At 38.2% G+C, this 21,429-nt stretch overlaps 2 protein-coding genes across 12 annotated transcripts in view; one reads left to right on the top strand and one right to left on the bottom strand.

The window, feature by feature from the left end:
* Nucleotides 1–50: 50 nt before the first annotated feature.
* On the bottom strand, nucleotides 51–20,086 carry CUNH5orf22 (chromosome unknown C5orf22 homolog). 5 transcript variants are annotated; one of them, XM_034998765.1, is made up of 10 exons: nucleotides 19,911–20,086; nucleotides 18,545–18,690; nucleotides 16,395–16,544; nucleotides 14,638–14,679; nucleotides 13,788–14,217; nucleotides 11,721–11,783; nucleotides 11,363–11,484; nucleotides 8,026–8,092; nucleotides 5,596–5,735; nucleotides 51–1,103 (listed from the first exon to the last, which is right to left on the bottom strand). In XM_034998765.1, exons 1-10 carry the CDS (start codon nucleotides 20,010–20,012, stop codon nucleotides 971–973), a joined length of 1,395 nt encoding a protein of 464 aa, XP_034854656.1. In that variant the 5' UTR covers nucleotides 20,013–20,086; the 3' UTR covers nucleotides 51–970. The 5 variants fall into 5 exon arrangements, 3 of the variants coding, with proteins under 3 accessions (XP_034854656.1, XP_034854657.1, XP_034854659.1); XR_004677985.1 differs by lacking the exon at nucleotides 51–1,103 and adding an exon at nucleotides 8,748–8,946 and having other exon boundaries at nucleotides 5,722–5,735; XR_004677986.1 differs by lacking the exon at nucleotides 51–1,103 and adding an exon at nucleotides 8,748–8,931 and having other exon boundaries at nucleotides 5,722–5,735.
* Nucleotides 20,087–20,164: 78 nt separating this feature from the next.
* Nucleotides 20,165–21,429, top strand: part of DROSHA (drosha ribonuclease III) — a 120,310-nt gene continuing 119,045 nt past the window's right edge. For 4 of the 7 annotated variants that reach the window (XM_034998880.1, XM_034998884.1, XM_034998882.1 and 1 more), the window contains exon 1: nucleotides 20,307–20,389. The gene's annotated coding sequence lies outside the window, so the exon portion shown is untranslated. Of the gene's footprint in view, nucleotides 20,394–21,429 lie in introns of all 7 variants that reach the window. The other 3 variants (XM_034998885.1, XM_034998879.1, XM_034998881.1) reach the window with 3 other exon arrangements.

The raw sequence follows: 21,429 nt of genomic DNA, 5'->3' as shown, positions 1-21,429 counted from the left end.
AGCAGGCTTCCCGCAGAGCAGGGAGCCCGACGCTGGGCTCGATCCCAGGACCCCTGGACCATGACCTGAGCCAAAGGCAGACGCTTAACGACTGAGCCACCCAGGCACCCTCTTTTTTCCATTTACACTAAAAGCTGGTTTATTTGACGAAATTATCAACCCAGACTGCCAATAAAGTGGCACTTAGGAACTATAATGATAATCAATGCCCATACTGATAATTTGGAGGCACCAAAAACCCTGCAGGGCTTTTCTGATTAGCAAAGAAAATTTTTGCTAGTTGACTTTACTCAAATAGACCTCCTCCACTCCAACAATGTGAGAATATGCAGCAACAGCTGGGCCACAACCCTGACAGTCTTGGAAAGGTAGATTTTCTGATTTTCATGGACTGGCAAGTTTATTTTTTTGGTAGTAGCTTTTGAGAATGTTACTTTCTTATACAGCTAGGTACCCTGAGTACTAAGAGCATGCCTAAGACGTGTTTATGGTTGTTCTTTCCTTCACAATACTTCTCATAATCTGTAATTTGTTTCTCAGCTGTCCCGTAAGAGGGCAGGGGACCTGTCTATTCTGTTCATTACCATACACCCAGCACTTAATTATGTTTGGCACATGTAAGTGCTCAATAAATGTCAGTTGAGTGAATAAATGAATGAATTTTGTATAGTCCAATTGACGTAGGGGGAAAAGAGGAAAAAAACCAACCCTTACAAAATGAAGAAGACAATGATGGAAAGGAAGAAAAATAAGCAACAATCAATTGTGGGGGGAAGACTTGATGTCAAAAAAATTGTCATCTTTTGACAACTGATGATATCTGTTTTGAGATTCAAAATACCTGAAAGATTTTAACTTAAAGTTAATATAAAAACAAAGTCTTTTCTGGAAGACTCATTTACAAATAAGTTAATGAAAACCCTAAAAAAAAAAAAAAAAAGATGTAATAGGAGCCTAGTGTTTTGTTGTTTCAAGATGGAGAACATTCTGCTAAGTACACCAGCTGTATGTCTACAGCCCCATAGAGGGAGCGTAGCACATTGAGGACTTTTTCTTGAATGGTGTCAACTTGCTCAGAAGGACAGTAATCATCCAGACTTGACCTGGAACCAAGAAGAGAAAGAGAAAGGAAAATACATGTAAATAAGATGAGATCATACTGTGCAGTGAAGAAAAATCTGCATTTGTTGATTTCAATATAAAATCGAAATGAAGGTATGTTGAATTTTGGAATAGTAATGGTTGAAAGCTACTAAATGTTTACTCTATGTCAGGTGCATTACATTCTTTAATCTTCTCAGCAACTCTATGAAATACATATATTTACGACCCCTTTAAAAGGAATCTGAAACAGAGAAAATTACCCTGCATGGGTCACCCAGCTGCTAAGTGCTGGTGATGGGATTCAAAATGACACAACATGTCTTCAAAGCCTCAGTGCTTAATCACTAGATTGCTGTTTCCCTGGAAGGGAGATACTGGAAATACTGGGGGTTATTATCTTAGTGATTGGGCATCTTTCTCATTCTTTTATTATGGGCACAGTAGGGCTAGAAATTATAAGAGTAGAGTTTTTCCAACTGATAAAAGGTGTCTACTTTTAAAAACGATCTGTTAACTATACAAGTATGTAGGATCATCCAAAATGAAATGTGGAGATGTGCTGGTTTTGGGATTAGTTTCCCAGGTGGTATTTTTTTTTTTTAAGGCTTTTATTTATTTATTTGACAGAGAGAGAGACAGCGAGAGAGGGAACACAAGCAGGGGGAGTGGGAGAGGGAGAAGCAGGCTTCCCGCGGAGCAGGGAGCCCGATGCGGGGCTCGATCCCAGGACCCTGGGATCATGACCTGAGCCGAAGGCAGATGCTTAATGACTGAGCCACTCAGGCGCCCCTCCCAGGTGGTATTAAGGAGAAAAGAGCAAAGTGGGATGGGGCAGGAACCTGTATTTTGGGGAGTTTTTCCACAATCACCAACTACAACCTCAGTTACCAAGCAGTTCCAATGTCACTGACAATTACAGCTGGATTAAGATCTGAAATGATTTCATCACTGTCTCCTGGTTCTGGACTGGGGTGAGGAAAGCCATTTAGATGTGGGATTGGAAATCTTTATAGAAGGAAATGGATTTAGGGCGCCAGGGTGGCTCAGGTGGTTAAGCGACTGCCTTCGGCTCAGGTCATGATCCTGGAGTCCCTGGATCGAGTCCTGCACCGGGCTCCCTGCTCGGCAGGGAGTCTGCTTCTCCCTCTGACCCTCTCCCTCTCATGTGCTCTCTCTCATTCTCTTTCTCTCAAATAAATAAATAAAATCTTTAAAAAAAAAAAAAAGAAGGAAATGGATTTAGTTATCTAGCTTAGTCCTTGTCACAAGTATTTTAGACCTAAAGACATAATCTGTAAGACTTCTGATAAACTCAGTCCATTCTTTGGTGATCAGGTTATTTTTGAGACTTGATGTAAATAACACACAATAAATGAGACAGAGCAATTTAAAATTATTAAATACTGTCTAATATATACATATGGATAAAGACCTAGTTTGAGAAAATATCATATATAAGAGTTTAATTTATAAGCCTTAATAAATAAGGAGTACTTCTATGCTTTCAAAAAGATTTCTGGCTTCTTTAAAACACTGTTAGAGTAGTTCTTGAGGGAAGCTACCCCCAAGAGGGAGTTTTGGAAACCTGTAGGTACATTTTTGATTGTCACAATGACAAGGGGCTAAGGCAAGAGGGCAGGGCTGCCAGAATGCTTGCAATACGCAGGACAGACCTGCAATATGAATGTAAATATAAATACCTGTCCCATGTCCTATATACTTTCCCAAGTCCACAGAATACTCACATAAGTGAAAAAACCTGTTTTTAATTCTTGAGCCTAGAATTTCTCTTCTACATATGAACAAAGTATTTTTGAAAATGGATTAAATATGAACTAAATTTCCCAGGAATGCAGCTACTCTGTATATTGAGACAAGACTGGACTTTAAGTTCAGAACTTTACCAAGAGGTTGGTAGGACGAGAAAAATCCATGTCACTATGGCAGTGCTGTTCATGGTATTTGGCCAATACATCACATGAGTATCTGTTTGCACTTGTAACTTTACATTTAGTGACTCTGTAAAGATGCTAGTTCTGTGTGACTTCAAAAAAATTTTTTTTAAAAGACTTTATTATTTGAGAGAGAGAGAGAGAGAGCACGCACACACGCGCACAAGTGAGAGGGAAGGGCAGAGGGAGAGGGAGAAGCAGATTCCCTTCTGAGCAGGGAGCCCAACACAGGGCTTGATCCAAGGACCCCGAGATCACCACCCGAGCCGAAGGCAGATGCCTAACGACTGAGCCACCCAGGCACCCCTTGTGTGGCATTTTAATACATATTACTTTATCAGTTACTTTCATTTCTTTTATGTTATAATAATTTTTGTGTATGTATACATATATAAACATATATTTAAATTATGTGTACAGGTAGGTTATTGCTATTAACTAAATGTTTGTGTCCTTCCAAAATCCTTATGTTGAATCTAATTCCCAATGTGATCATATTTGGAGGTGATTAAGTCATGAAGGTGGACTCCTCATGAATGAGATTAATGCCACTATGAAAGAGACCCCAGAGAGCTCCTTCACGCCTTCCACCATGTGAGGTTATAGGGAGAAGATTGTGGTCTGTAAACCAGGAAGTAGGTCTTCACCACACTGAATCTGTGAGTGACTGCCTCTTGAATTACCCAGCCTCCAGGACTGCGAGGAGTGAACTTCTGGTGTTTATAAGCCACATGGTCTATGGTATTCTGTTATTGCAGCCTGAATGAACTAAGACAATTATATTATCTATATATTATGTATAATATTTCTATATACTTAAACTATGTATGTATGTAGGTTAGATTATCTATGAATTTCATTTCAGGATGGTAAAAGGACATTAAAAATATTTGTCATAAAATATTAAATATGAAAGTATTAACCTCACAGTTCCATATAAAACCAGCCCAAAGATTAACACAGAAAAGTTTTATTAAATTGTTATAACTTTCAGTGGGAATGCAAGCTGGTGCAGCCACTCTGGAAAACAGTATGGAGGTTCCTCAAAAAGTTGAAAATAGAGCTACCATACGATCCAGCAATTGCACTACTGGGTATTTACCCCAAAGATACAAATGTAGGGATCTGAAGGGGTACGTACACCCCGATGTTTATAGCAGCAATGTCCACAATAGCCAAACTGTGGAAAGAGCCAAGATGTCCATTGACAGATGAATGGATAAAGAAGATGTGGTATATATAGACAATGGAATATTATGTAGCCATCAAAAAGAATGAAATCTTGCCATTTGCAACGATGTGGCTGGAACTGGAGGGTATTATGCTGAGCGAAATAAGTCAATCAGAGAAAGACATGTATCATATGACCTCACTGATATGAGGAATTCTTAATCTCAGGACACAAACTGAGGGTTGCTGGAGTGGTGGGGGGTGGGAGGGATGGGGTGGCTGGGTGATAGACATTGGGGAGGGTATGTGCTATGATAAGCGCTGTGAAGTGTACAAGACTGTTGAATCACAGATCTGTACCTCTGAAGCAAATAATACAACATATGTTAAAAAAAAAAAAGAAGAAGAAGATGATGATAGCAGGAGGGGAAGAATGAAGGGGGTGGAAATCAGAGGGGGAGACGAACCATGAGACACTATGGACTCTGAAAAACAAACTGAGGGTTCTAGAGGGGAGGGGGGTGGGAGGATGGGTTAGCCTGGTGATGGGTATTAAAGAGGGCACGTTCTGCATGGAGCACTGGGTGTTATATGCAAACAATGAATCATGGAACACTACATCAAAAACTAATGATGTAATGTATGGTGATTAACATAATAAAAAAATTGTTGTAACTTTCAGCACATTATTCTCAAATCTGAAACATGGCAGCAGCTAAATAGCCTTTTGGAGACACATAAATGGGAATTCTTGTGTTCATCTGAATAGTATCACCAACTTCAAAGATAAGACAATAAGAACTGCATGTTGTTTGCCAACCATTACTAAGAGGAAAGAGAAAATACAACATCTGAATTTTGAGCCGAGTAGGTGAAAAATTGATTAGAATTACTGTAATAGTAATCATTAGATTCATCTATTGAGACTGTATTGATTTCCTATGGCTGCTATAACAAATTACCACAAACTCAATGGCTTAAAGCAACACAAAGTTATTACAGCGTCCTACAATCAAGATGCTAGCAGTGCTGTCTTCTTCTCTAGGTTCTAGGGAAGAATCTGTTTCCCTGTCTTTCCAGCTTCTAGAGGCTGCCTGCATTCCTTTGCTTGTGGCCCTATCCTCCATCTTCAAAGCCAGAAGCCCAGCATCTTTCAATTTCTGATTCTGACCCTCTTGTGCTCCTTTTATAAGGACCACTGGGAGCACACTGGCCCACTGGATAATCCAGGCTAATCTCCTCATTTCAAGTTCGTTGAGTTAATTACACTTGCAAAGTCTCTTTTCCTATACAAGAAACATATACACAGGTTCTGGAGATTAGGATGTGAATATCTTTGGTGGGCCATTATTCAGGCTACCACACTTACCTTGCAATTGTCACAAGAGTAGGTTTTGGTAAATTTTTCAGTAAATAATATACAGACTGAATAAGATACTCAATTTCTTGTTCTGTGCTGATATGGTGAGGAAGTTCTGAGTAATCACAGGTTAGACCAGCCTGGTGAACCTGAAAATAAGAAAATTAAAAATTACACTGTTAAGTCTTTATCGTTTTTAGAAGATTCTTTAACCATTAATGTCCTTGCTGACAAATCTTGTAATATTGTTGTGGACTGGGATTGTTTTCTTCCTTAGTAATTTCTGTGCTACAGAAGTTCTCTATTCTTTAAAGTTTTGGAAGAACTGGCCTGTACAGCTGTTTGGGCCTGATGTCTTTTATAGGAATAATTCTTTTAACTACTTTTTAATTTTGTAATTATGAATTCAGTTTCTGTCTTTGAGTCTATTTTGATAATTCCTATTTTCTAGCAAATTATCCATTTCACCTAGATTCTAAAAGTGGATATAAAACTACACATATTCTCATCTTACCTCTTCTTTCAGCATATATATATATTTTTAGACACATGCATCTAATCTAGTACTATGTTCAAAGTTTCAGGAGGATATAAGGGAAAGTCTTTCTCCTGTTACCAGTTTCTTATGTATCCTTTATATGTACAATCACATACTACTAACATCTATAGATGTGTTTTAAATGTAAATGACTGGTGTTCCAGTCTTAGCACTCAACTATGCCTGAAAGTTAGAAGTGGCTCAAGGGCTAACATTTTACATCCTCTGCTTTGAAATTTTGAAAAATGGAACTCAGTATGTCACTGTTTTGCCTAGTGTATACGAGTGCAAAGCATGGGAAAAAACCCTCATTAATCTATTTTATTGAAGGCTCTGGATACATATCAAAATTTTAACTAGGAACAATCAATGTAGGAAAATGACAGAATGTGCATGTTCTTTTCTTTTTTTAAAGATTTTATTTATTTATTTGACAGAGAGAGAGAGAGAACAAGCAGGCAGAGAGGCAGGCAGAGGGAGAGGGAGAAGCAGGCTCCCCGCTGAGCAGGGAGCCCGATGCGGGACTCGATCCCAGGACCCTGGGGTCATGACCTGAGCCAAAGGCCGGCTGAGCCACCCAGGCGCCCCTGTGCATGTTCTTTTCTATTGAAAGGATCAAAACACTTAGTGGTCTAATCCTGCAGCTATAGACACATCATATTTGGTTCCATAATCTGCAATCAAGCCCATTCCATCCCTTCCTTCGCTCAGCAATATCCAAAACCCCATCTACCACTGGAAAATCCTGATGCAATGTAACATTTACAGCAGACCTGCATGAAGACACATTCAACAGTGTCATGCAAGCTGAAGCATTTTAAAATCCTAAGTATCTTCCAACTCTATCATTCTTAAAAATTGCCATTAAAAAAAAAAGTGGGTTTTGGACTAGCTCCAATTTAACCAAAATATTCTTTCGTATTTTTTTATTCTTATAAAGTTGGCATTAAATCAGTACATAAACTTCATTTCAAATAAGGAGGTCTGATTGTATTCCACAACTAAAGAAAACACTAGATCAAAAACACAATTTATTGAAGTCAAAGAAGCACCAGGAGTAAAAGAAGACTTGCAGGTCTCAGTTTTGGCACAAAATCTAAAAAGACACTTGAACTTCAAGTGGGAAAATTTATGCTTCAAAAACTGTGCAATGATACAAAAATAAAAGCAATTATCATTGAAGGTATCCACTTCTACCATAGCTTTCAGATCACTGTTGGCAAACAAAGTCAGTGATACAGCTAATACAGTTGAGATGCACTTGCCAGAGCATCTCAGCTTCTTTTGTCTTTCTCTTGGTTTTTACAATCAGGAAAGTCTTCAGAGAGAGGAAAGAAAGGAGGAGGAAGGGACTATGAAAACGAATTAATAAATAAGGGACAGGGCGCCTGGGTGGCTCAGTTGGTTAAGCGACTGCCTTCAGCTCAGGTCATGATCCCAGGGTCCTGGGATTGAGTCCCGCATCGGGCTCCCTGCTCTGCAGGGAGCCTGCTTCTCCCTCTCCCACTCCCCCTGCTTGTGTTCCCTCTCTCACTGTGTCTCTCTCTGTCAAATAAATAAATAAAAATCTTTAAAAAAAAAAATAAATAAATAAATAAATAAGGGACAACTTGAAAAACTATACTTTCTTTTCTCTGGCAAGGAGAGATCTGACCATAAACAAAATAAAAACATACACAGCACTTTTGCTTCATACATAAAACTGGGAAAAACTTATTTTTTCTGGAAAACTTTTCTAGTATTCTGACTTCTAAAAAGTTATGTATTTTTTCAGGTCTTCTCATTTTAAAAAAATAATTCATTTACACTTTCCTGGAACACAAAAGAAAACCACTTTAACAAAAAGTACTTTTTCTACTCAGAAAAATGCCTTTCTATTTACTTTAATATAAAGTATTTACCATTTCATAGTCTGGTACTTCCATCCGTTTTTTCAAACTCTGTACAAGTGGAATTAGTGATTCCATTCTGGAAAAAAGTCACCCTTCAATTAAACATCACACCACCTCAACTACAATTATAGAAGCAAATGACCTATTACACTTAAAATTTACCTTTAACAATATGTTTCACATGATGTTTGAGAAATGAAAGATAAAGATATTCAAATATCATCTTAAAATATTAAGAAATAGATGTTCCCTGTTTTTTCTTACCTACAAGATTACAGATTGTGTTAAAGTTTGAAAATTAGCACTCAAGAAACTGAGATTTTCCTCTTCTTTAAAAATGGAAGCTCTACTGTGACTTTAAAAATTATTTTCATCAGCGAGAAAACTAAGTGCCTTTAGCACACAGTGATGAAAAAAGATAGTTTCCCAAAAGTTAAAAAAATTTCAGAACATATTTGACACACACAATTACAATTGGAAAAGTTCTATACCATTTGGTATACTAACTATAGTGCCTTTAAGTGATTTAATTTAGGTGGAACTCTTTGGAAGCCATGATTAATTAATTAATGGTTCTAGTATTTTGCCTCCCCCACCAATATCTACTCATCTGGTGGGAGGGGAAAAAAGAAAGAAAAAGGGAGGCATGGAGGCCTATCTATCCACTCATCCTGTTACTTCTTTCTTTTTATTAAAAACACTTTCTGGGCTTCTGGACCCTAATCACCTACCTCCTCTACTTCTTAATAGTGAAGACTCCTTCATGCTGAGGATCTGGCCCTTCAGGGGCATGGTAAGTTTGGGGAGACTTTTCTTGCTTGTCACACCCACTTTTCCTTTGTGCTATTCTTTTTTCCCCCAATTCCAGCCACACTCTGGACTCTCTTCTGTTGTAGCCTCATTGTTTCTTCAAGTCTGTGAGAGAACCCCCTGCAGGTGATGAAGAGTTAACCAGGCATGCTCACAGGCACAGTGAGTTTCAGTGAAAGGTGGCCCCATCTATGGGCCAGATCGGGACCCCAAAGTTTTCATCTAAGTTTTAAGCTTGGCTTGAGACATCATAGAAGCACAAAATAATAGGTACTTTTCAATATTTCTAGAAAGAATCATATCCCATGAGTTATTTCTACATCTCCCTTTTCCATCATAATTTCAAAAAGGAGGGAATCGTTTTTCAAATTAGCACTCTATGCTGAAGAGGAAAAGCATGAACTGATGTTAAAGTGCCTGGTCAATATTTACTGATGTGATAAATATAATACCATGGTTTTCCTTAGTGATAATAAAGTTTTATATTTATATTTCAGGGATGTTTTTCAATATTTTATTTTTAAACAAAAATTACACTGAATATTTTGAATAGGTAATATACACACATAGCAAAAGATGTTTCTCTCTTACAACTTCATCTTTTAGCCATAGAATTCCTCTCCCCAGAGGCAATCTCAATTCCAGTTTCTTCTGTATTCTTCTAGATATCTGATGAATTGTCTTAAATAACTATGACATAACAAGTCTTAGTGGCTCAAAGTACTACTATTCTAACTCTCTAATTTATGTTGCTATCTTATGACTGATTTCTTATATTTACACTGTGGAGAATAATCTCAGTTTGTGGAAGACCAATTTGAAAATAAGCTACTTCTGGTTTCCTATGCTCATGTGGACAAAAAAGTTTGTGTCTGATGGTTCTATTTTAGTTTTCTGGCCTTTTGAGTTTATATGATTTAAAGAATTATTTCAGAGACTTAACATCACTAATCATCAGGGAAATGTAAACCAAAACCACAGTGAGAAATGACCTCACACCAGTCACAATGGCTAGAATCAAAGAACAAGGACTAAGAAGTGTTGATGAGGATGTGGAGAAAAGGGAGCTTTGGTGTACTGCTGGTAAAAATGTAAACTGGTGCAGCCACTGAGAAAACAGTATGGAAGTTCCACAAAAATTAAAAATAGAAATACCATATGATCCAGTAATTTCACTGCTGGGTATCTGCCCAAAGAAAACAAAAACACCAATTTGAAAAGATATATGCATGCCTATCTTTACTATAGCATTATTTACAAAAGTCAAGATATGGAAGCAACCCAAGTGTCCACTGACAGATGAATGGATAAAGAAGGTGTGGTGTGTATATACAATGGAATATTACCCAGTCATAAAAAATAATGCAATCTTGGCATTCATGACAACATGGATGGACCTAGAGATTATTATGCTAAACAAAGTAAGTCAGATAACTACCACATGATTTCACTTGTGTATGGAGTCTAAAAATCAGAACAGATGACAAAAAAAACAGAAACAGGCTCATAAATACAAAGAACTGACGGCTGCAAGAGTGGGTGGGGAGACAGGTGAAAAAAGTAAAGGGGATTAAGAGGTCCAAACTTCCAGTCATAAAATAAATAAGTTGCGGGAATAAAAACTAAAGCATAGGGAATGTAGTCAATGATATCATAAAAACATTGTATATTGACAGATGGTAACTACATTTACTGTGGCGAGCACTGTGTAATGTACAGAATATCAATTCATTATGTTGTACACCTGAGACTAATAGAATATAGTATGTCAACTACACTGCACTAGAAAAAAAATAGAATTAGTTTAGGGAAAAGTAACTATACTATTTATGTCAACGTTCTTTCAAACTTGCTTTAATACTAAAGGCACTCTTCACCCCATCCTGTAAAATGACAGATGATCACGCCAAAAGAACTTTTCTCTCCATGTTTTCAAGGTAATGTTAATGCTGAGACAATCGGCCCAATAGAGGACCTGATGAAGAATCCAGCTTTCAAATCCTGCTCCCTCATGCCATGGGCAGCTTGAGCTTCTACTCATAGTTGGGCTATCCTTAAAAGGAGGCAAGTTTTCACATCATAATTTACTTGTCTAGTCATTTACTTTTTTACTGATAGGTTAATTTTTTTTTCTTATTCTACTTAGAATGGGGGCTGTCTTACCAATCTTTAATCTTCCCTAAGACCAGCACCACATCTTATATATCACAGAGGCAGTCACTGCACAACGATTAAGCACATACCCACTTACTATGTGATTTTGAGCAACTTAAACCTCTGTGCCTTAGTTTCCTCATGTATAAAATGAACATAATAACAATGAAGCCATCAGATTGTTGTAGGGAATAAATGAGATAAATGCAAAAGAAAAATCTTAGAATTGGGCACATATAAAACACTCAGTAAAAGCTAACCATTGTTAGTAAATTTGTGTTGGCACTTAACACTGATTATTCAAAAGTAATTTATCTAGCAAATTTAACAATATATCTAGGACTAAAATAGAGTTGGGGAAAAAAATGTTTCAAGGTCTTACCCAGGGTTGGAAGCCCATTTCTGTACAGTTTCTTCATCATCACCATCACATAAATCAGCAAAAGCAGCTTCTAAATCTTCTAACTGATGAATTCGAGTATCAACACAATCTACCAAGTCTTCCTTTAAACACATTGAAAAGCCAAGATTATAATTATTCTTTGAAAAAATAAGTGAAATCCCATTGCAATGAAAATAGCAGTTCAGTTAGTTAAAACCATGACTTCTTAAGTACTAACCATGGGCTTCCCCAATAAACACACAGATTTTGGTTAGATGTTTGAGAGCACTCTAATGAGCTATGAGATATTAGATATGTGATAAATAGACAAAACCCAAAAGAAACAAATGAAGGATACCTCTGTCAGGTTGGTACCAGGTTTTTTAAACTGGTACAGCTCTTGTAAGATTTTGTACTCTTCCTGGAAAACAAAACAAAAATCCATATACTAGGAAAAAAACCAAGTTTTTTCTCAATGATATGCTTTAAGTAAAAAATGGCTATGATATAAGGAGAATATCTTAGATAATCCTTTAAAGATTAGTCTGTGAAAATCAGAGAAAATGTATAACTCAGATGTTATTGTAAACATTGTCATTGCTTTAGGGAACTCTATCCGACAAGAATGTATGAAAATTAGCTATGGAAAAAGACTTGATATGAAAGATTTCTAATAATATTCTACATTCTAAATGGATACATCCAAGGATCTAAACAGATTTTAGCTATGTATAGGAAATATACAGGTCTTTAATAGCAACAACAAAAACTCTCCAAGTTCACTTTGCAGCCCTTTCCCTAGCCACTGAAGAGAACTCAGAAGTTCAAAGGCAATACTGGGAGCAGATACAATGAAGAATGATGCCTTCTAAGCACAGACGTTGCAGGAGAATGTCTCCCCTTTAGCATGCTAAATAGCCCCATTAGAGGTGGGTATATCTGGTCCCAATAATCCCTTTTAGGAGTATGGGAAGAGTTTATATGCAAGAGCTGAAGTTCATTAAGCACAATGTTGTGTCACTACCCTCATCATAATAATCCTATGCATTGCGTGTGATTATTTTGATGTTATACTTGAAGAAACTGTGGGTCAGAAAGGTTACGTAACTTTCCCAAGATCATACAGCTAATAAGCAGTAGAAGTAACAAACAGAACTTAACTTGCTCTGGACTTCTGCACATGCTCTTTAAAAAAAAGGATACAAAAATCTCCACTTCCCAGGTTTCCTAATAGCACTGGAAAAGGAGTAACTGCCATTAAGTTCCTTGTATAACTTTGTAGTAATTTTCATTAAAAATATTTGATGAGTATATTTGTAAAATAAATTCCTAAAGTCAGTTTCTTCAGCTTTCAGATATGCCTATTCAAGTTTTCTAAATAGTTCTAAGGTCATTTCATGATTCTAAGAACTTATGGTTATAACCACTGGCTCCATGTACAAGAGCAGGAAGAAATAGCAATTTTTCTCCCTTATTTGCAACTTGGGAGAGTACTCTAGGTCCCTCATTCTTGTTTCAGATTACACTAAATCCTCAAATCTTACCTATTTTTTAATCAATACCTATTTAGAGGTCTTTGATAAATCACATGGCTTCCGATACATACGTGAATTAGGATCATAAAGTGCAACATCATTCTAATCAAACACTGAATTTAGGTAGAAAAAAGTTAATTTGAATCCCAAAAAGAATAGACTTGAACAGCCTCCCAAATCTTAAAGTAAGCAGTTACTGTGTCATAAAATGCACCCAGGAATGCACACTTGGAGCATGAATTTATTGGTTTCTTAAATGTCCCATCTCAGATCTGTGCAGGCTAATACTGTCTGGCTTTCTGCATTTAAGATCTGATGAGGTACCCTAAGGATCACAGGCCTGAATCATTAGCTACAAATAGTACATGTGTAATCAGGCACCTCATGGTCCAGTGGAAAATTTGTCACACAGAACTTTATATATGTAGAATATCTCTGGAAAGATACACCAAGAAACTGGCCATGATGTTTGTTTCTGAGGTAACAAACTGAGGGAATGGGAATGGGGTGAGAAAGTGACATTCTTTAATGCATACGCTTTCTTGTACCATGGGATTTTAGTTTTTTCAACTACCCATGTACATATTACCCCAATTAATAAATACAAAATAATATATACTATCTAGAGCAAGGATCAGCAACCCACAACCCATAACTTGTTTTTGTATGGCCCTTGAGTTAAGAAAGGCACGTACATAATTCAATTTAAAAAATAGGTGCATATGATTTGAAAAGGTTTAACAACAACAAGGAACAATGTGTGATAGAAATCATTTGGGACCCCCAATAAAGTAATTATATCTGGCTGTTTGCAGAAAGTTTGCTGATCCCTGATCTAGAGAAATGTCATACAATTCTCAAGATATACATTTCAAAAATACCACATTTACCTGAGTGAACATTTCTTTGAAGGGATTCTTGACTGAAAAGAAATCCAAGTCAATATCTAAAATAAATGCATCCCCTTTCTTCAAAATTTCCAGAATCTCCCCAGTGCTGACTGTAGTCTGACATTCTTGGCTTTCATAAGAACATGAACATGGTTGCTCTAGGCAAGTTTGGTCCCTCCTCTGTGTCACTGTGTCCTTTTCCAGTCCTTCTGAATAAGAGTCACACTTAGTAGAGGCAGTGTTTTCTGCGTCTTCCAGTGCTAGCTTTGGCTTCTTAGCAGAAGACACTGCATCATTTTCTTCTTGATTGTTACAGGGTTTATAAGGTTTTACCATAATTACATCCAATTGTAAAGGTTTTTGGTTCTCTAGCTGGTCTTCAGTTACATAAAGACCATCACTTAGAAAGTAATGATCTGTACTTGTAACCCTGGATTAGAGGAAAAAAATGATTTTAAAGACAAATGGACAAATTAGCTGACATTTCATATAGCATTTCCGAAGCACTGCAGAAATGTAACAAAGAACATATTTAACAAAAACTAAGAGTTCTCTTTACTGTCGTTAATTCCTGTTTTTCTAAAGAAATAGTTTTCCCCCTAGTTTTAGCTGTGCACATAACTGCCCGAAGGAGACTGGACTTCATAGCTGATCTTGCGGCGAGGTGTGGCTATTTGACTAAGTCCTGGACTAAGGCTGTGAGTGGAAGAGAAGCATATATAACCTTGCTCCCCTCCACCTGCTGACTGGTGCATGAACATGCAATTGGCAAGCCCACCCTGGGCTAGGAGGACAAAGGCAATGCTCTGGAGATGAAGCAAAAAGATAAAAGGAAATGGGGTTTCCAAACCTGTAAACTGCCACATAGGCCCTGGACTGTGTGTGGTAAACTCTAATAAAAGAAAGAAATAAATGATCCTCTTTCAGCTAGTGTTCTGAATCACTCTCATACCAGCAGCAACTTCATCCAAATAATCACTTAAGAGAAAAATTACATCTGGAAATAGTTTCTCTTAACAAAAGCTCCCTCTGATGTGTTTCAAAGCTTTGCCAAACTCTGTATAACCGTAATATTTTAATATGGAAAACAACTTCAAAATATCTTATACACATGCAGAATGCATTTTACAAGTTACAGATTTCTGATTTTAGACATATCAGTATGTTCTTAGCTTTTCAATTATATTATGCCTTAGCAAGTACTTGGAATAGCAAAACTAAATGCTTCTTCCAGAGTCGGGCTCTATCCAACTAAAATAACGGTTAATATTTATTTCCTACTCACCCTCCTCCAGCTATACAGCCTTAAATTTAAAAAGCTATTAATTTTCCAAAATAAGACTAATGACATAATACAGCTAATATCCAGGCTTATTGTAAATTGTGCCATCCAAAGAATGACAAAGGCTGTATCCCCCAACCTAAATTCGTATTCTTCTTTAATAAAGAACTCTTCACTTTGTTCATATCTGTATAAACACATGCATCTCAGACTGCATACCTGAGTATGTGTCTCTTCTGCAAACTTTTACTTGCAGGATTAAGTAAAATCACCAGATAATCAAATTTTTCCTAATATTGTTATTATACATTGAGTTTCAAATGTCTGTTTCAGATTACTCAAAATTATCTGATTTTGCAGAAGCCTGTTAGAGGTCAACTTAGGTCTACTCACTGAAGTACTAAATAAAAGCACTATCATTCTCTCACATACACCAGTATTATATATAATATTTATTCTATGTGGAGTCCTATTTATTTATTTAGTATAACATCCTCAATAAATATAATTTTCATGGATACACAACAAAGTTATTTGTGCAATTGATAAGAACACACAACAAAAACTAACAGTATCATTAAGGATAAATCAGAAATAAAAAGTATCACTTTCAATGAGAAAGACTGTATTTCATTTTCAATGTATTACCATTTTATTCCATTCTCCTGCACCTTTGAGAAAGTTATGGTTTCACTGCTTAAAACATTCATCCCATCACAAAAGAATGTAGAAAGTCAAGAACACGATGATATTTCTAAAGATAATTACAGTATTGCAATATCCATAAAACATTGGTTAAAGAGCTTATATAACAAAACCAGCTGCACATGTAACTCAAGTCAAAGAATGCTGTAACTTTAATTATCTAAAGCTAATCATATTACTAAAACTAACACCCCAAATCTACTTTTTAGTCATTGGATTTACCAAAAAAAAATCTGAAATGAGGGAATTTTGCTTTTTCACTGCTAATTGTTCAATTCAGCAGACAATAATTAGATTGTAAGGAAACAGTAAAATGCATCATTAGATAAATAGATAAGGTACTTCATTTAATGGAATTAGTCATCAATGGAACCAGAATTCCAGAAGATGAAGATCCTATTATTCAAAACCAATGTGACCAGCAACAAAATATAAATGGTATGTGAAGAAGGTCAAGGCACTTGAAAACTTGTTCCTGCTGTTATGAGAACTCTTTAAAAGAGCTGACGCTTAATCAGAGCCCATTTGCATGTAGACAACTTATGAGTTATTATGGGGATTCAAAATAAGATAAAAGAAGCATTCATTCCCTCTTATACTCATAAATATGAGAAAATTACCTGATTGTTGTGGTAGAAGTGTCTCTGCCTACTAAAAAGTGATGTTGGCCCTCTCTGATTTGCTGAGCCCATGTGGGATGAAGCCACAGCACATGAGAAAAATGGCCAGCATAAACTGCAGGCATAATCCAATTCTCAATACTTAATTCTCTGAAAAAGAAATAGAAAGCATGGAAACTACTAGTGAGTGGCTTTTCCCCAATGTAATTTCACCTAGAACAAGAGTTTAACAATTTTCCTGATGGCATTAAGGCATCATTTCCCCTTTTCATTGTATTGACATTTGCACTGATGGTGCAAAACAATGGTGGGTTGGTATCCTAAGACTAATCAAGGCGATGGCACCAACTCTACTAGTAGTCACTGTATTCTTCACTACCAAGCACCACTGCCCCCTCCCAAAGCCAGTTTCATGTAAAAAGGTCCTTCATAATTTTATTAAACCTTGATCCTGAGTATACATTTTAAATATTCTGGGTGGCAAAATGAGAAATGCACAAAAAGTACTCCTGCTACTACATACTTTGAAGTACAACGGTTGTCTCAAGGAAAAACACTTGTGATTCAATTGAAAGCTGAACACCATTTTTCTTGAAAGAGTGATCAACATACAATGGTTATTCAGACTTAAATCTGAATTGTTGGATTCTACATTCGAATTAAGCTTTAAAAAACCACTACTTGTTAGTTTTGGTATGCTACTGAATATTCATAATTATCTGAAAAGGCTATGAAAATACTTTCTAAATTTTCTTCATTTACTTCCACCAAAACAACATATGGCAACAGACTGAATGTGGAAGCAGATATAAGAATCTAGCTGTCTCCTATAAAGACAAGTATCAAAGAGATGTGCAAAAACTTAAACATTGTTACTCTTACTATATTTTTTGCTTTGGAAAATATATTTTTCATAAAAATATATTTATGCTAACATATTGAAGTCTATTTTGAAATGAATTAATATTTTAAACATTTCTCAGTTTTAATTTCAAATATGGTAAATGTGAATAGATATAACTCACACTTAGAAAAATGCTCAGTAATTTTTAAGGGTGTACAGGAATTCTCAGACTAAAAAGTTTAAGAATTATTATTCTATGACTAACTATACAATCTGCATACTTGTTTCATAATTCTTTCCAATTTCTAAAATATAAAACCTCTAAATATAAAAGAGAGTAACAACAATGGTAGAGCTACCACATTTCTTTAGAAATTAGTTCTCTAAAATGGGGTTCTGGAAAAGGTCAACTGAAAGAAACGTAGTAGGCTAAAGTTAATTCATGCTAGCATCTATCTTTTAATTTTATATTATAAAGAAAAATTACTGCTATGTATGTAATTTTTTACATTGTATGACTAGGCTACATCCTAACAAATGCATACATAATGAGACAGTGGCAGAATTTCAGAGAACTTTATTACAGAAGAGAGTCTAGTAAGTCTTTATTTAGAAATATATTATATATGACCCTTCTAGGGGAAAGTAGTACAAATTTAGAGGTTGGAAGGACTCAATACTGGAAGGAAGGATATACAAATTAAAGATGTGTTGCCTATACAACCATTGAACAACGTGTTTAAAACACATTTTCTTGCGCCTTAGTATCCAGACTTTTAAAGGGGAGAGGATGGGAGATCTGGCTTAGGTAACTTCTAAAGTCTCTTCTACCTCTAAAATTCTATATTCTAAAGCTGAGGTTGGCAAACATTGGCTAAGCCACTTGTTTTTGTAAATAAAGTTTTATTGGAACATAGCCACAGCCATTTGTTACACAATGTCCATGGTTGCTTTCCTACTACAAGGGCAGAGATAAGTAGTTGCAACAGAGACCATACAGTGAGCAAACTTAAGATACTTACTATCTGGCTCTTGAAGAAAAAGTCTGTCAACACTTGCTCTAAATAAAATAAAAAAGGCAAACAAAACAAAAACAAAACTCATGCGCTCAGCAAAGTCTATTTCCCTTGTTTATCATGTACTGCAAATTGTATTTCAAACACATAAAAGATCATTAAGAGGGATGCCTGGCTGGCTCAGTTGGTGGAGCATGTGGCTCTTGATCTCAGGGTCTTGAGTTTGAGCCCCACATCGGGGGCAGAGTCTACTTTAAAAAAAAAAATCATTAACAAAAACCACGTATTACCCGAAAAGTGTTTCCTTGTCAAACACTGTGTCAGCTGGCATATTCACAGGAATAAGGAGGTCTGGATGTGAATCAAAATGCACAAAACTTATGTTACTGGCAGGAAGATGCTTTGAGCCAATGGCCCGGTATATATAAGGCAGGACCTGTAGAAAACACAGGCACACATTCGGAATTAGCACTGCAGTCATGAGCATATGCTCAGCTGCAGCCTGAAAAACAAAGCTTAACATAACTACACATAATTTGAAGCACGCCGAGTTGCTAAAAAGTAGGAAAATATAAAATGTGTTCACTGTAGATGGGTTTAGATAGCGTTCCCAAGCTTTACTTTTTCCTCAGAAGTTCCAGCTTGCACCTCCAAAGGCTTTAATGGGCGTCTCTTGCTCCGATCTTGCCCCATCACAAACTCAAAAGATAATGTGGGTAAACAGACAAGGATTGGCCCTCAGGAAAACACTGGTAGTTAATACACATTCTGTCATAGGATGTGTTCAAGCTACCTTGGGTCTTCTGGCTTTTTCCACACCTTAGGATGATGGAGCCAGGCTAGGCGGTCTCCAAGGTTCCTGTCCTGTTAGAGTCCCTGTAGTTCTAGGTTTAATACTGAATTTGAAAACCTTGTGCTTCTTTCTCAGGCCCATACACACTATCTCTGGGTCCTGGGAAACTCAACTTCCTTTCTCCATCCATGAATCCGGAATCACCCTCTCCCCCTTTCATAACCAGAGACCTTCCAAGGCCTATTAATTAAAAAAAAGAAAAAAAAAGTCTCGAATCCACGGGCCTCCCTTCCAGAAGACTAGATTAAGGCACCGTTTTAGCTACTCCAAAGTAGCGCTGCCATAAAAATAGGAAATATCGCCCGTGTTTATCAAAGCAGGGCTCGCTGTAAAAAGATTTCTGTACACGCCAAGCACCCAATACCAACAGCCCTGAGTGCTACGACGACACTCCCTATACCACAGACCGCAGCCCACATTCTTTACAAAAAGCTTCCCGCCTACACACAGCCGCGCCGTGACGGAGACGCCGGGGGAAGCTGGAAGCCTGCGTCATCCTGCAGGTTAGGGACACGGGGCTCTGCAGTGAGAAAGCTCAGGTTCGAATCCCGACGCCGCCAGTTGTTGGTGTGGGATTCTGGGCGAACCGAGAAAGGTTAAATGAGTTGCCCGACGCATAGTAAGCGATTCAATAAACGTCAGCGCCTAGTCTCCCAAGTTAGTCGTTTCGGTGCTTTTCCCCACAGCAATGGAACTCGCGCGGATAACAAATTCTGCTTATCTCTGGCCTTCAATGCGGAGGCTCCGCAACCTCCTTGGCCCTCGCGCGATATTGCCCCAGGATCAAGCAGCCGCCGGCTCACCTCCTGGTGATCCTCCACGACCCACACTGGGAGCTTGGGGTAGCGCCGGAGGCGACCGCGCTCTCCCACAGAGTCGCCCCTGCTTTTCCCGCGCGGCAGCATCCCAGCGAGCCGCAGTCGCGAGGCCAGGACCCCGCAACGCCGGAGCTGCAGCCCCACAGCCCCTCCCGGGTGGAAACGCGCGCTCACCCGGTTGCGGTTCCTCATTGGAAGATGTAGAGGGCAGGGGGCGGGCGCCGGGGCGTTCTACGAAGGCTATTGGCTTGTGTGTCCATCGCTCTCATTGACGCGCCAATCACCGAGCACAAGGCGCTGTGGCCAGTCCAAGAGCTTTCCCTGTCGCGGTCCAGCTTTCTCAGGTTTGCTTTTTAATTTTCTCGGTTTCCTGTTCCGGAGGCGCGGGTGGCGCTATGGTCTTGGCGGCTGCAGAATAAGCCTGGCTTTGCTTTGACGGCAACCTCGCGGCCCGAGAACCTTTTGTAGGTAAAAAGGGCAACTTGCGGGTGTTGGAAGAGGGAGCCTTTCCGAGTGTCCGGTTTAAACGGGTCTGGAGTCCGGGGCTGGGGCGAGAGGCGCTTTCGAGTTAAGGTCGGGCAGTCCCTCTTCAGATCTGCAGCTAAGGGTAAAAAAGCGACCCTAGGCCCGAATCCCGCAAACAAACAGAAGTGAAAAATGCGGCCTTTCATTCATTTATGGAGCGCATGCGGTGGTCCAGGCCTGGGGCCGCCCGGGTCTCGGAGCGGAGGGAGCCCGTGAGCCCGTGGGGCTCACAGTCTGGCGGGAGATGCAAACGGGGAAAGACGCAATTACAAATCCGCTGGACGAAGGTGACTGGCTTGGGGCTGCAAGTGAGGGAAAGGGTGTTGTTCTTAATAACGTGGGCACACTTTGCAACTCTTTCAACATAGACTGATGCTCCTGGACGTTTTAACTATGCGAGACAGCTCCCTCGGTTTCCCTGCTTCCGAACAGCAACCTAGGAGTAGACAGACGCAGAAAATAAGTACTTTTCCAGTTGCAGTGAACTCCTTGACTTTTGATTTTGAATTAAAGTTTGCATCCATAACGCAGTCTGACTATGCCTTCGATATGTCAGTTTCATAATCAGTGTTTCCAGATACTCTCTCTGTAGAAACATCCATGAGGATCTAATCCCGAAAGTTCAACTATTACACGCTGTACAAGTGTTAGTGATCCTGTTTCCCACTTCTAGGTTCAGCACACTCCTTTGTGTTCCCCTAGACCCTGTGCATACCTCTTTTCTCTTGTTTATTGCCTTATTTATTTATTTTTTTAAAAAGGTATTTTTTTTTTAAAGTGAATTCAGAGCTTGAGTCTTGCTGGCTATGTGTCTTACTCAACTTTGAGTCCACAGGGCCTGCGACTTGTATAGGCTCATTGAATATCGCATGAATCTGTGAAAAGGCCTACTCTTTGTCTGGTTTTGATAATGCAAATATGTCATGGATATATGTGAAAGGGAAGTGTACAGTAGCAACATAGAAACATATGCCATTGA

Source organism: Mirounga leonina, unplaced genomic scaffold, assembly GCF_011800145.1.
Source record: "Mirounga leonina isolate KUSES-001 unplaced genomic scaffold, KU_Mleo_1.0 Mir_95, whole genome shotgun sequence".
Lineage (NCBI taxonomy): Eukaryota > Metazoa > Chordata > Mammalia > Carnivora > Phocidae > Mirounga > Mirounga leonina.
The sequence above is the reverse complement of the archived record's forward strand: the minus strand, read 5'-3'. Positions and strand labels throughout refer to the sequence as shown.

Bases quoted from the DNA above. Each gene is read 5' to 3' on its own strand.
- CUNH5orf22 (XM_034998765.1), bottom strand. From the start codon at position 20,012: ATGCTGCCGCGCGGGAAAAGCAGGGGCGACTCTGTGGGAGAGCGCGGT. The intron at 14,218-14,637 runs GTTTGGAAACCC...CCTCTAATCCAG, and splicing joins GCCTATGTGGCAGTTTACAG to GGTTACAAGTACAGATCATT. The intron at 5,736-8,025 runs GTAAATACTTTA...TCTTATTTTCAG, and splicing joins AAGTACCAGACTATGAAATG to GTTCACCAGGCTGGTCTAAC.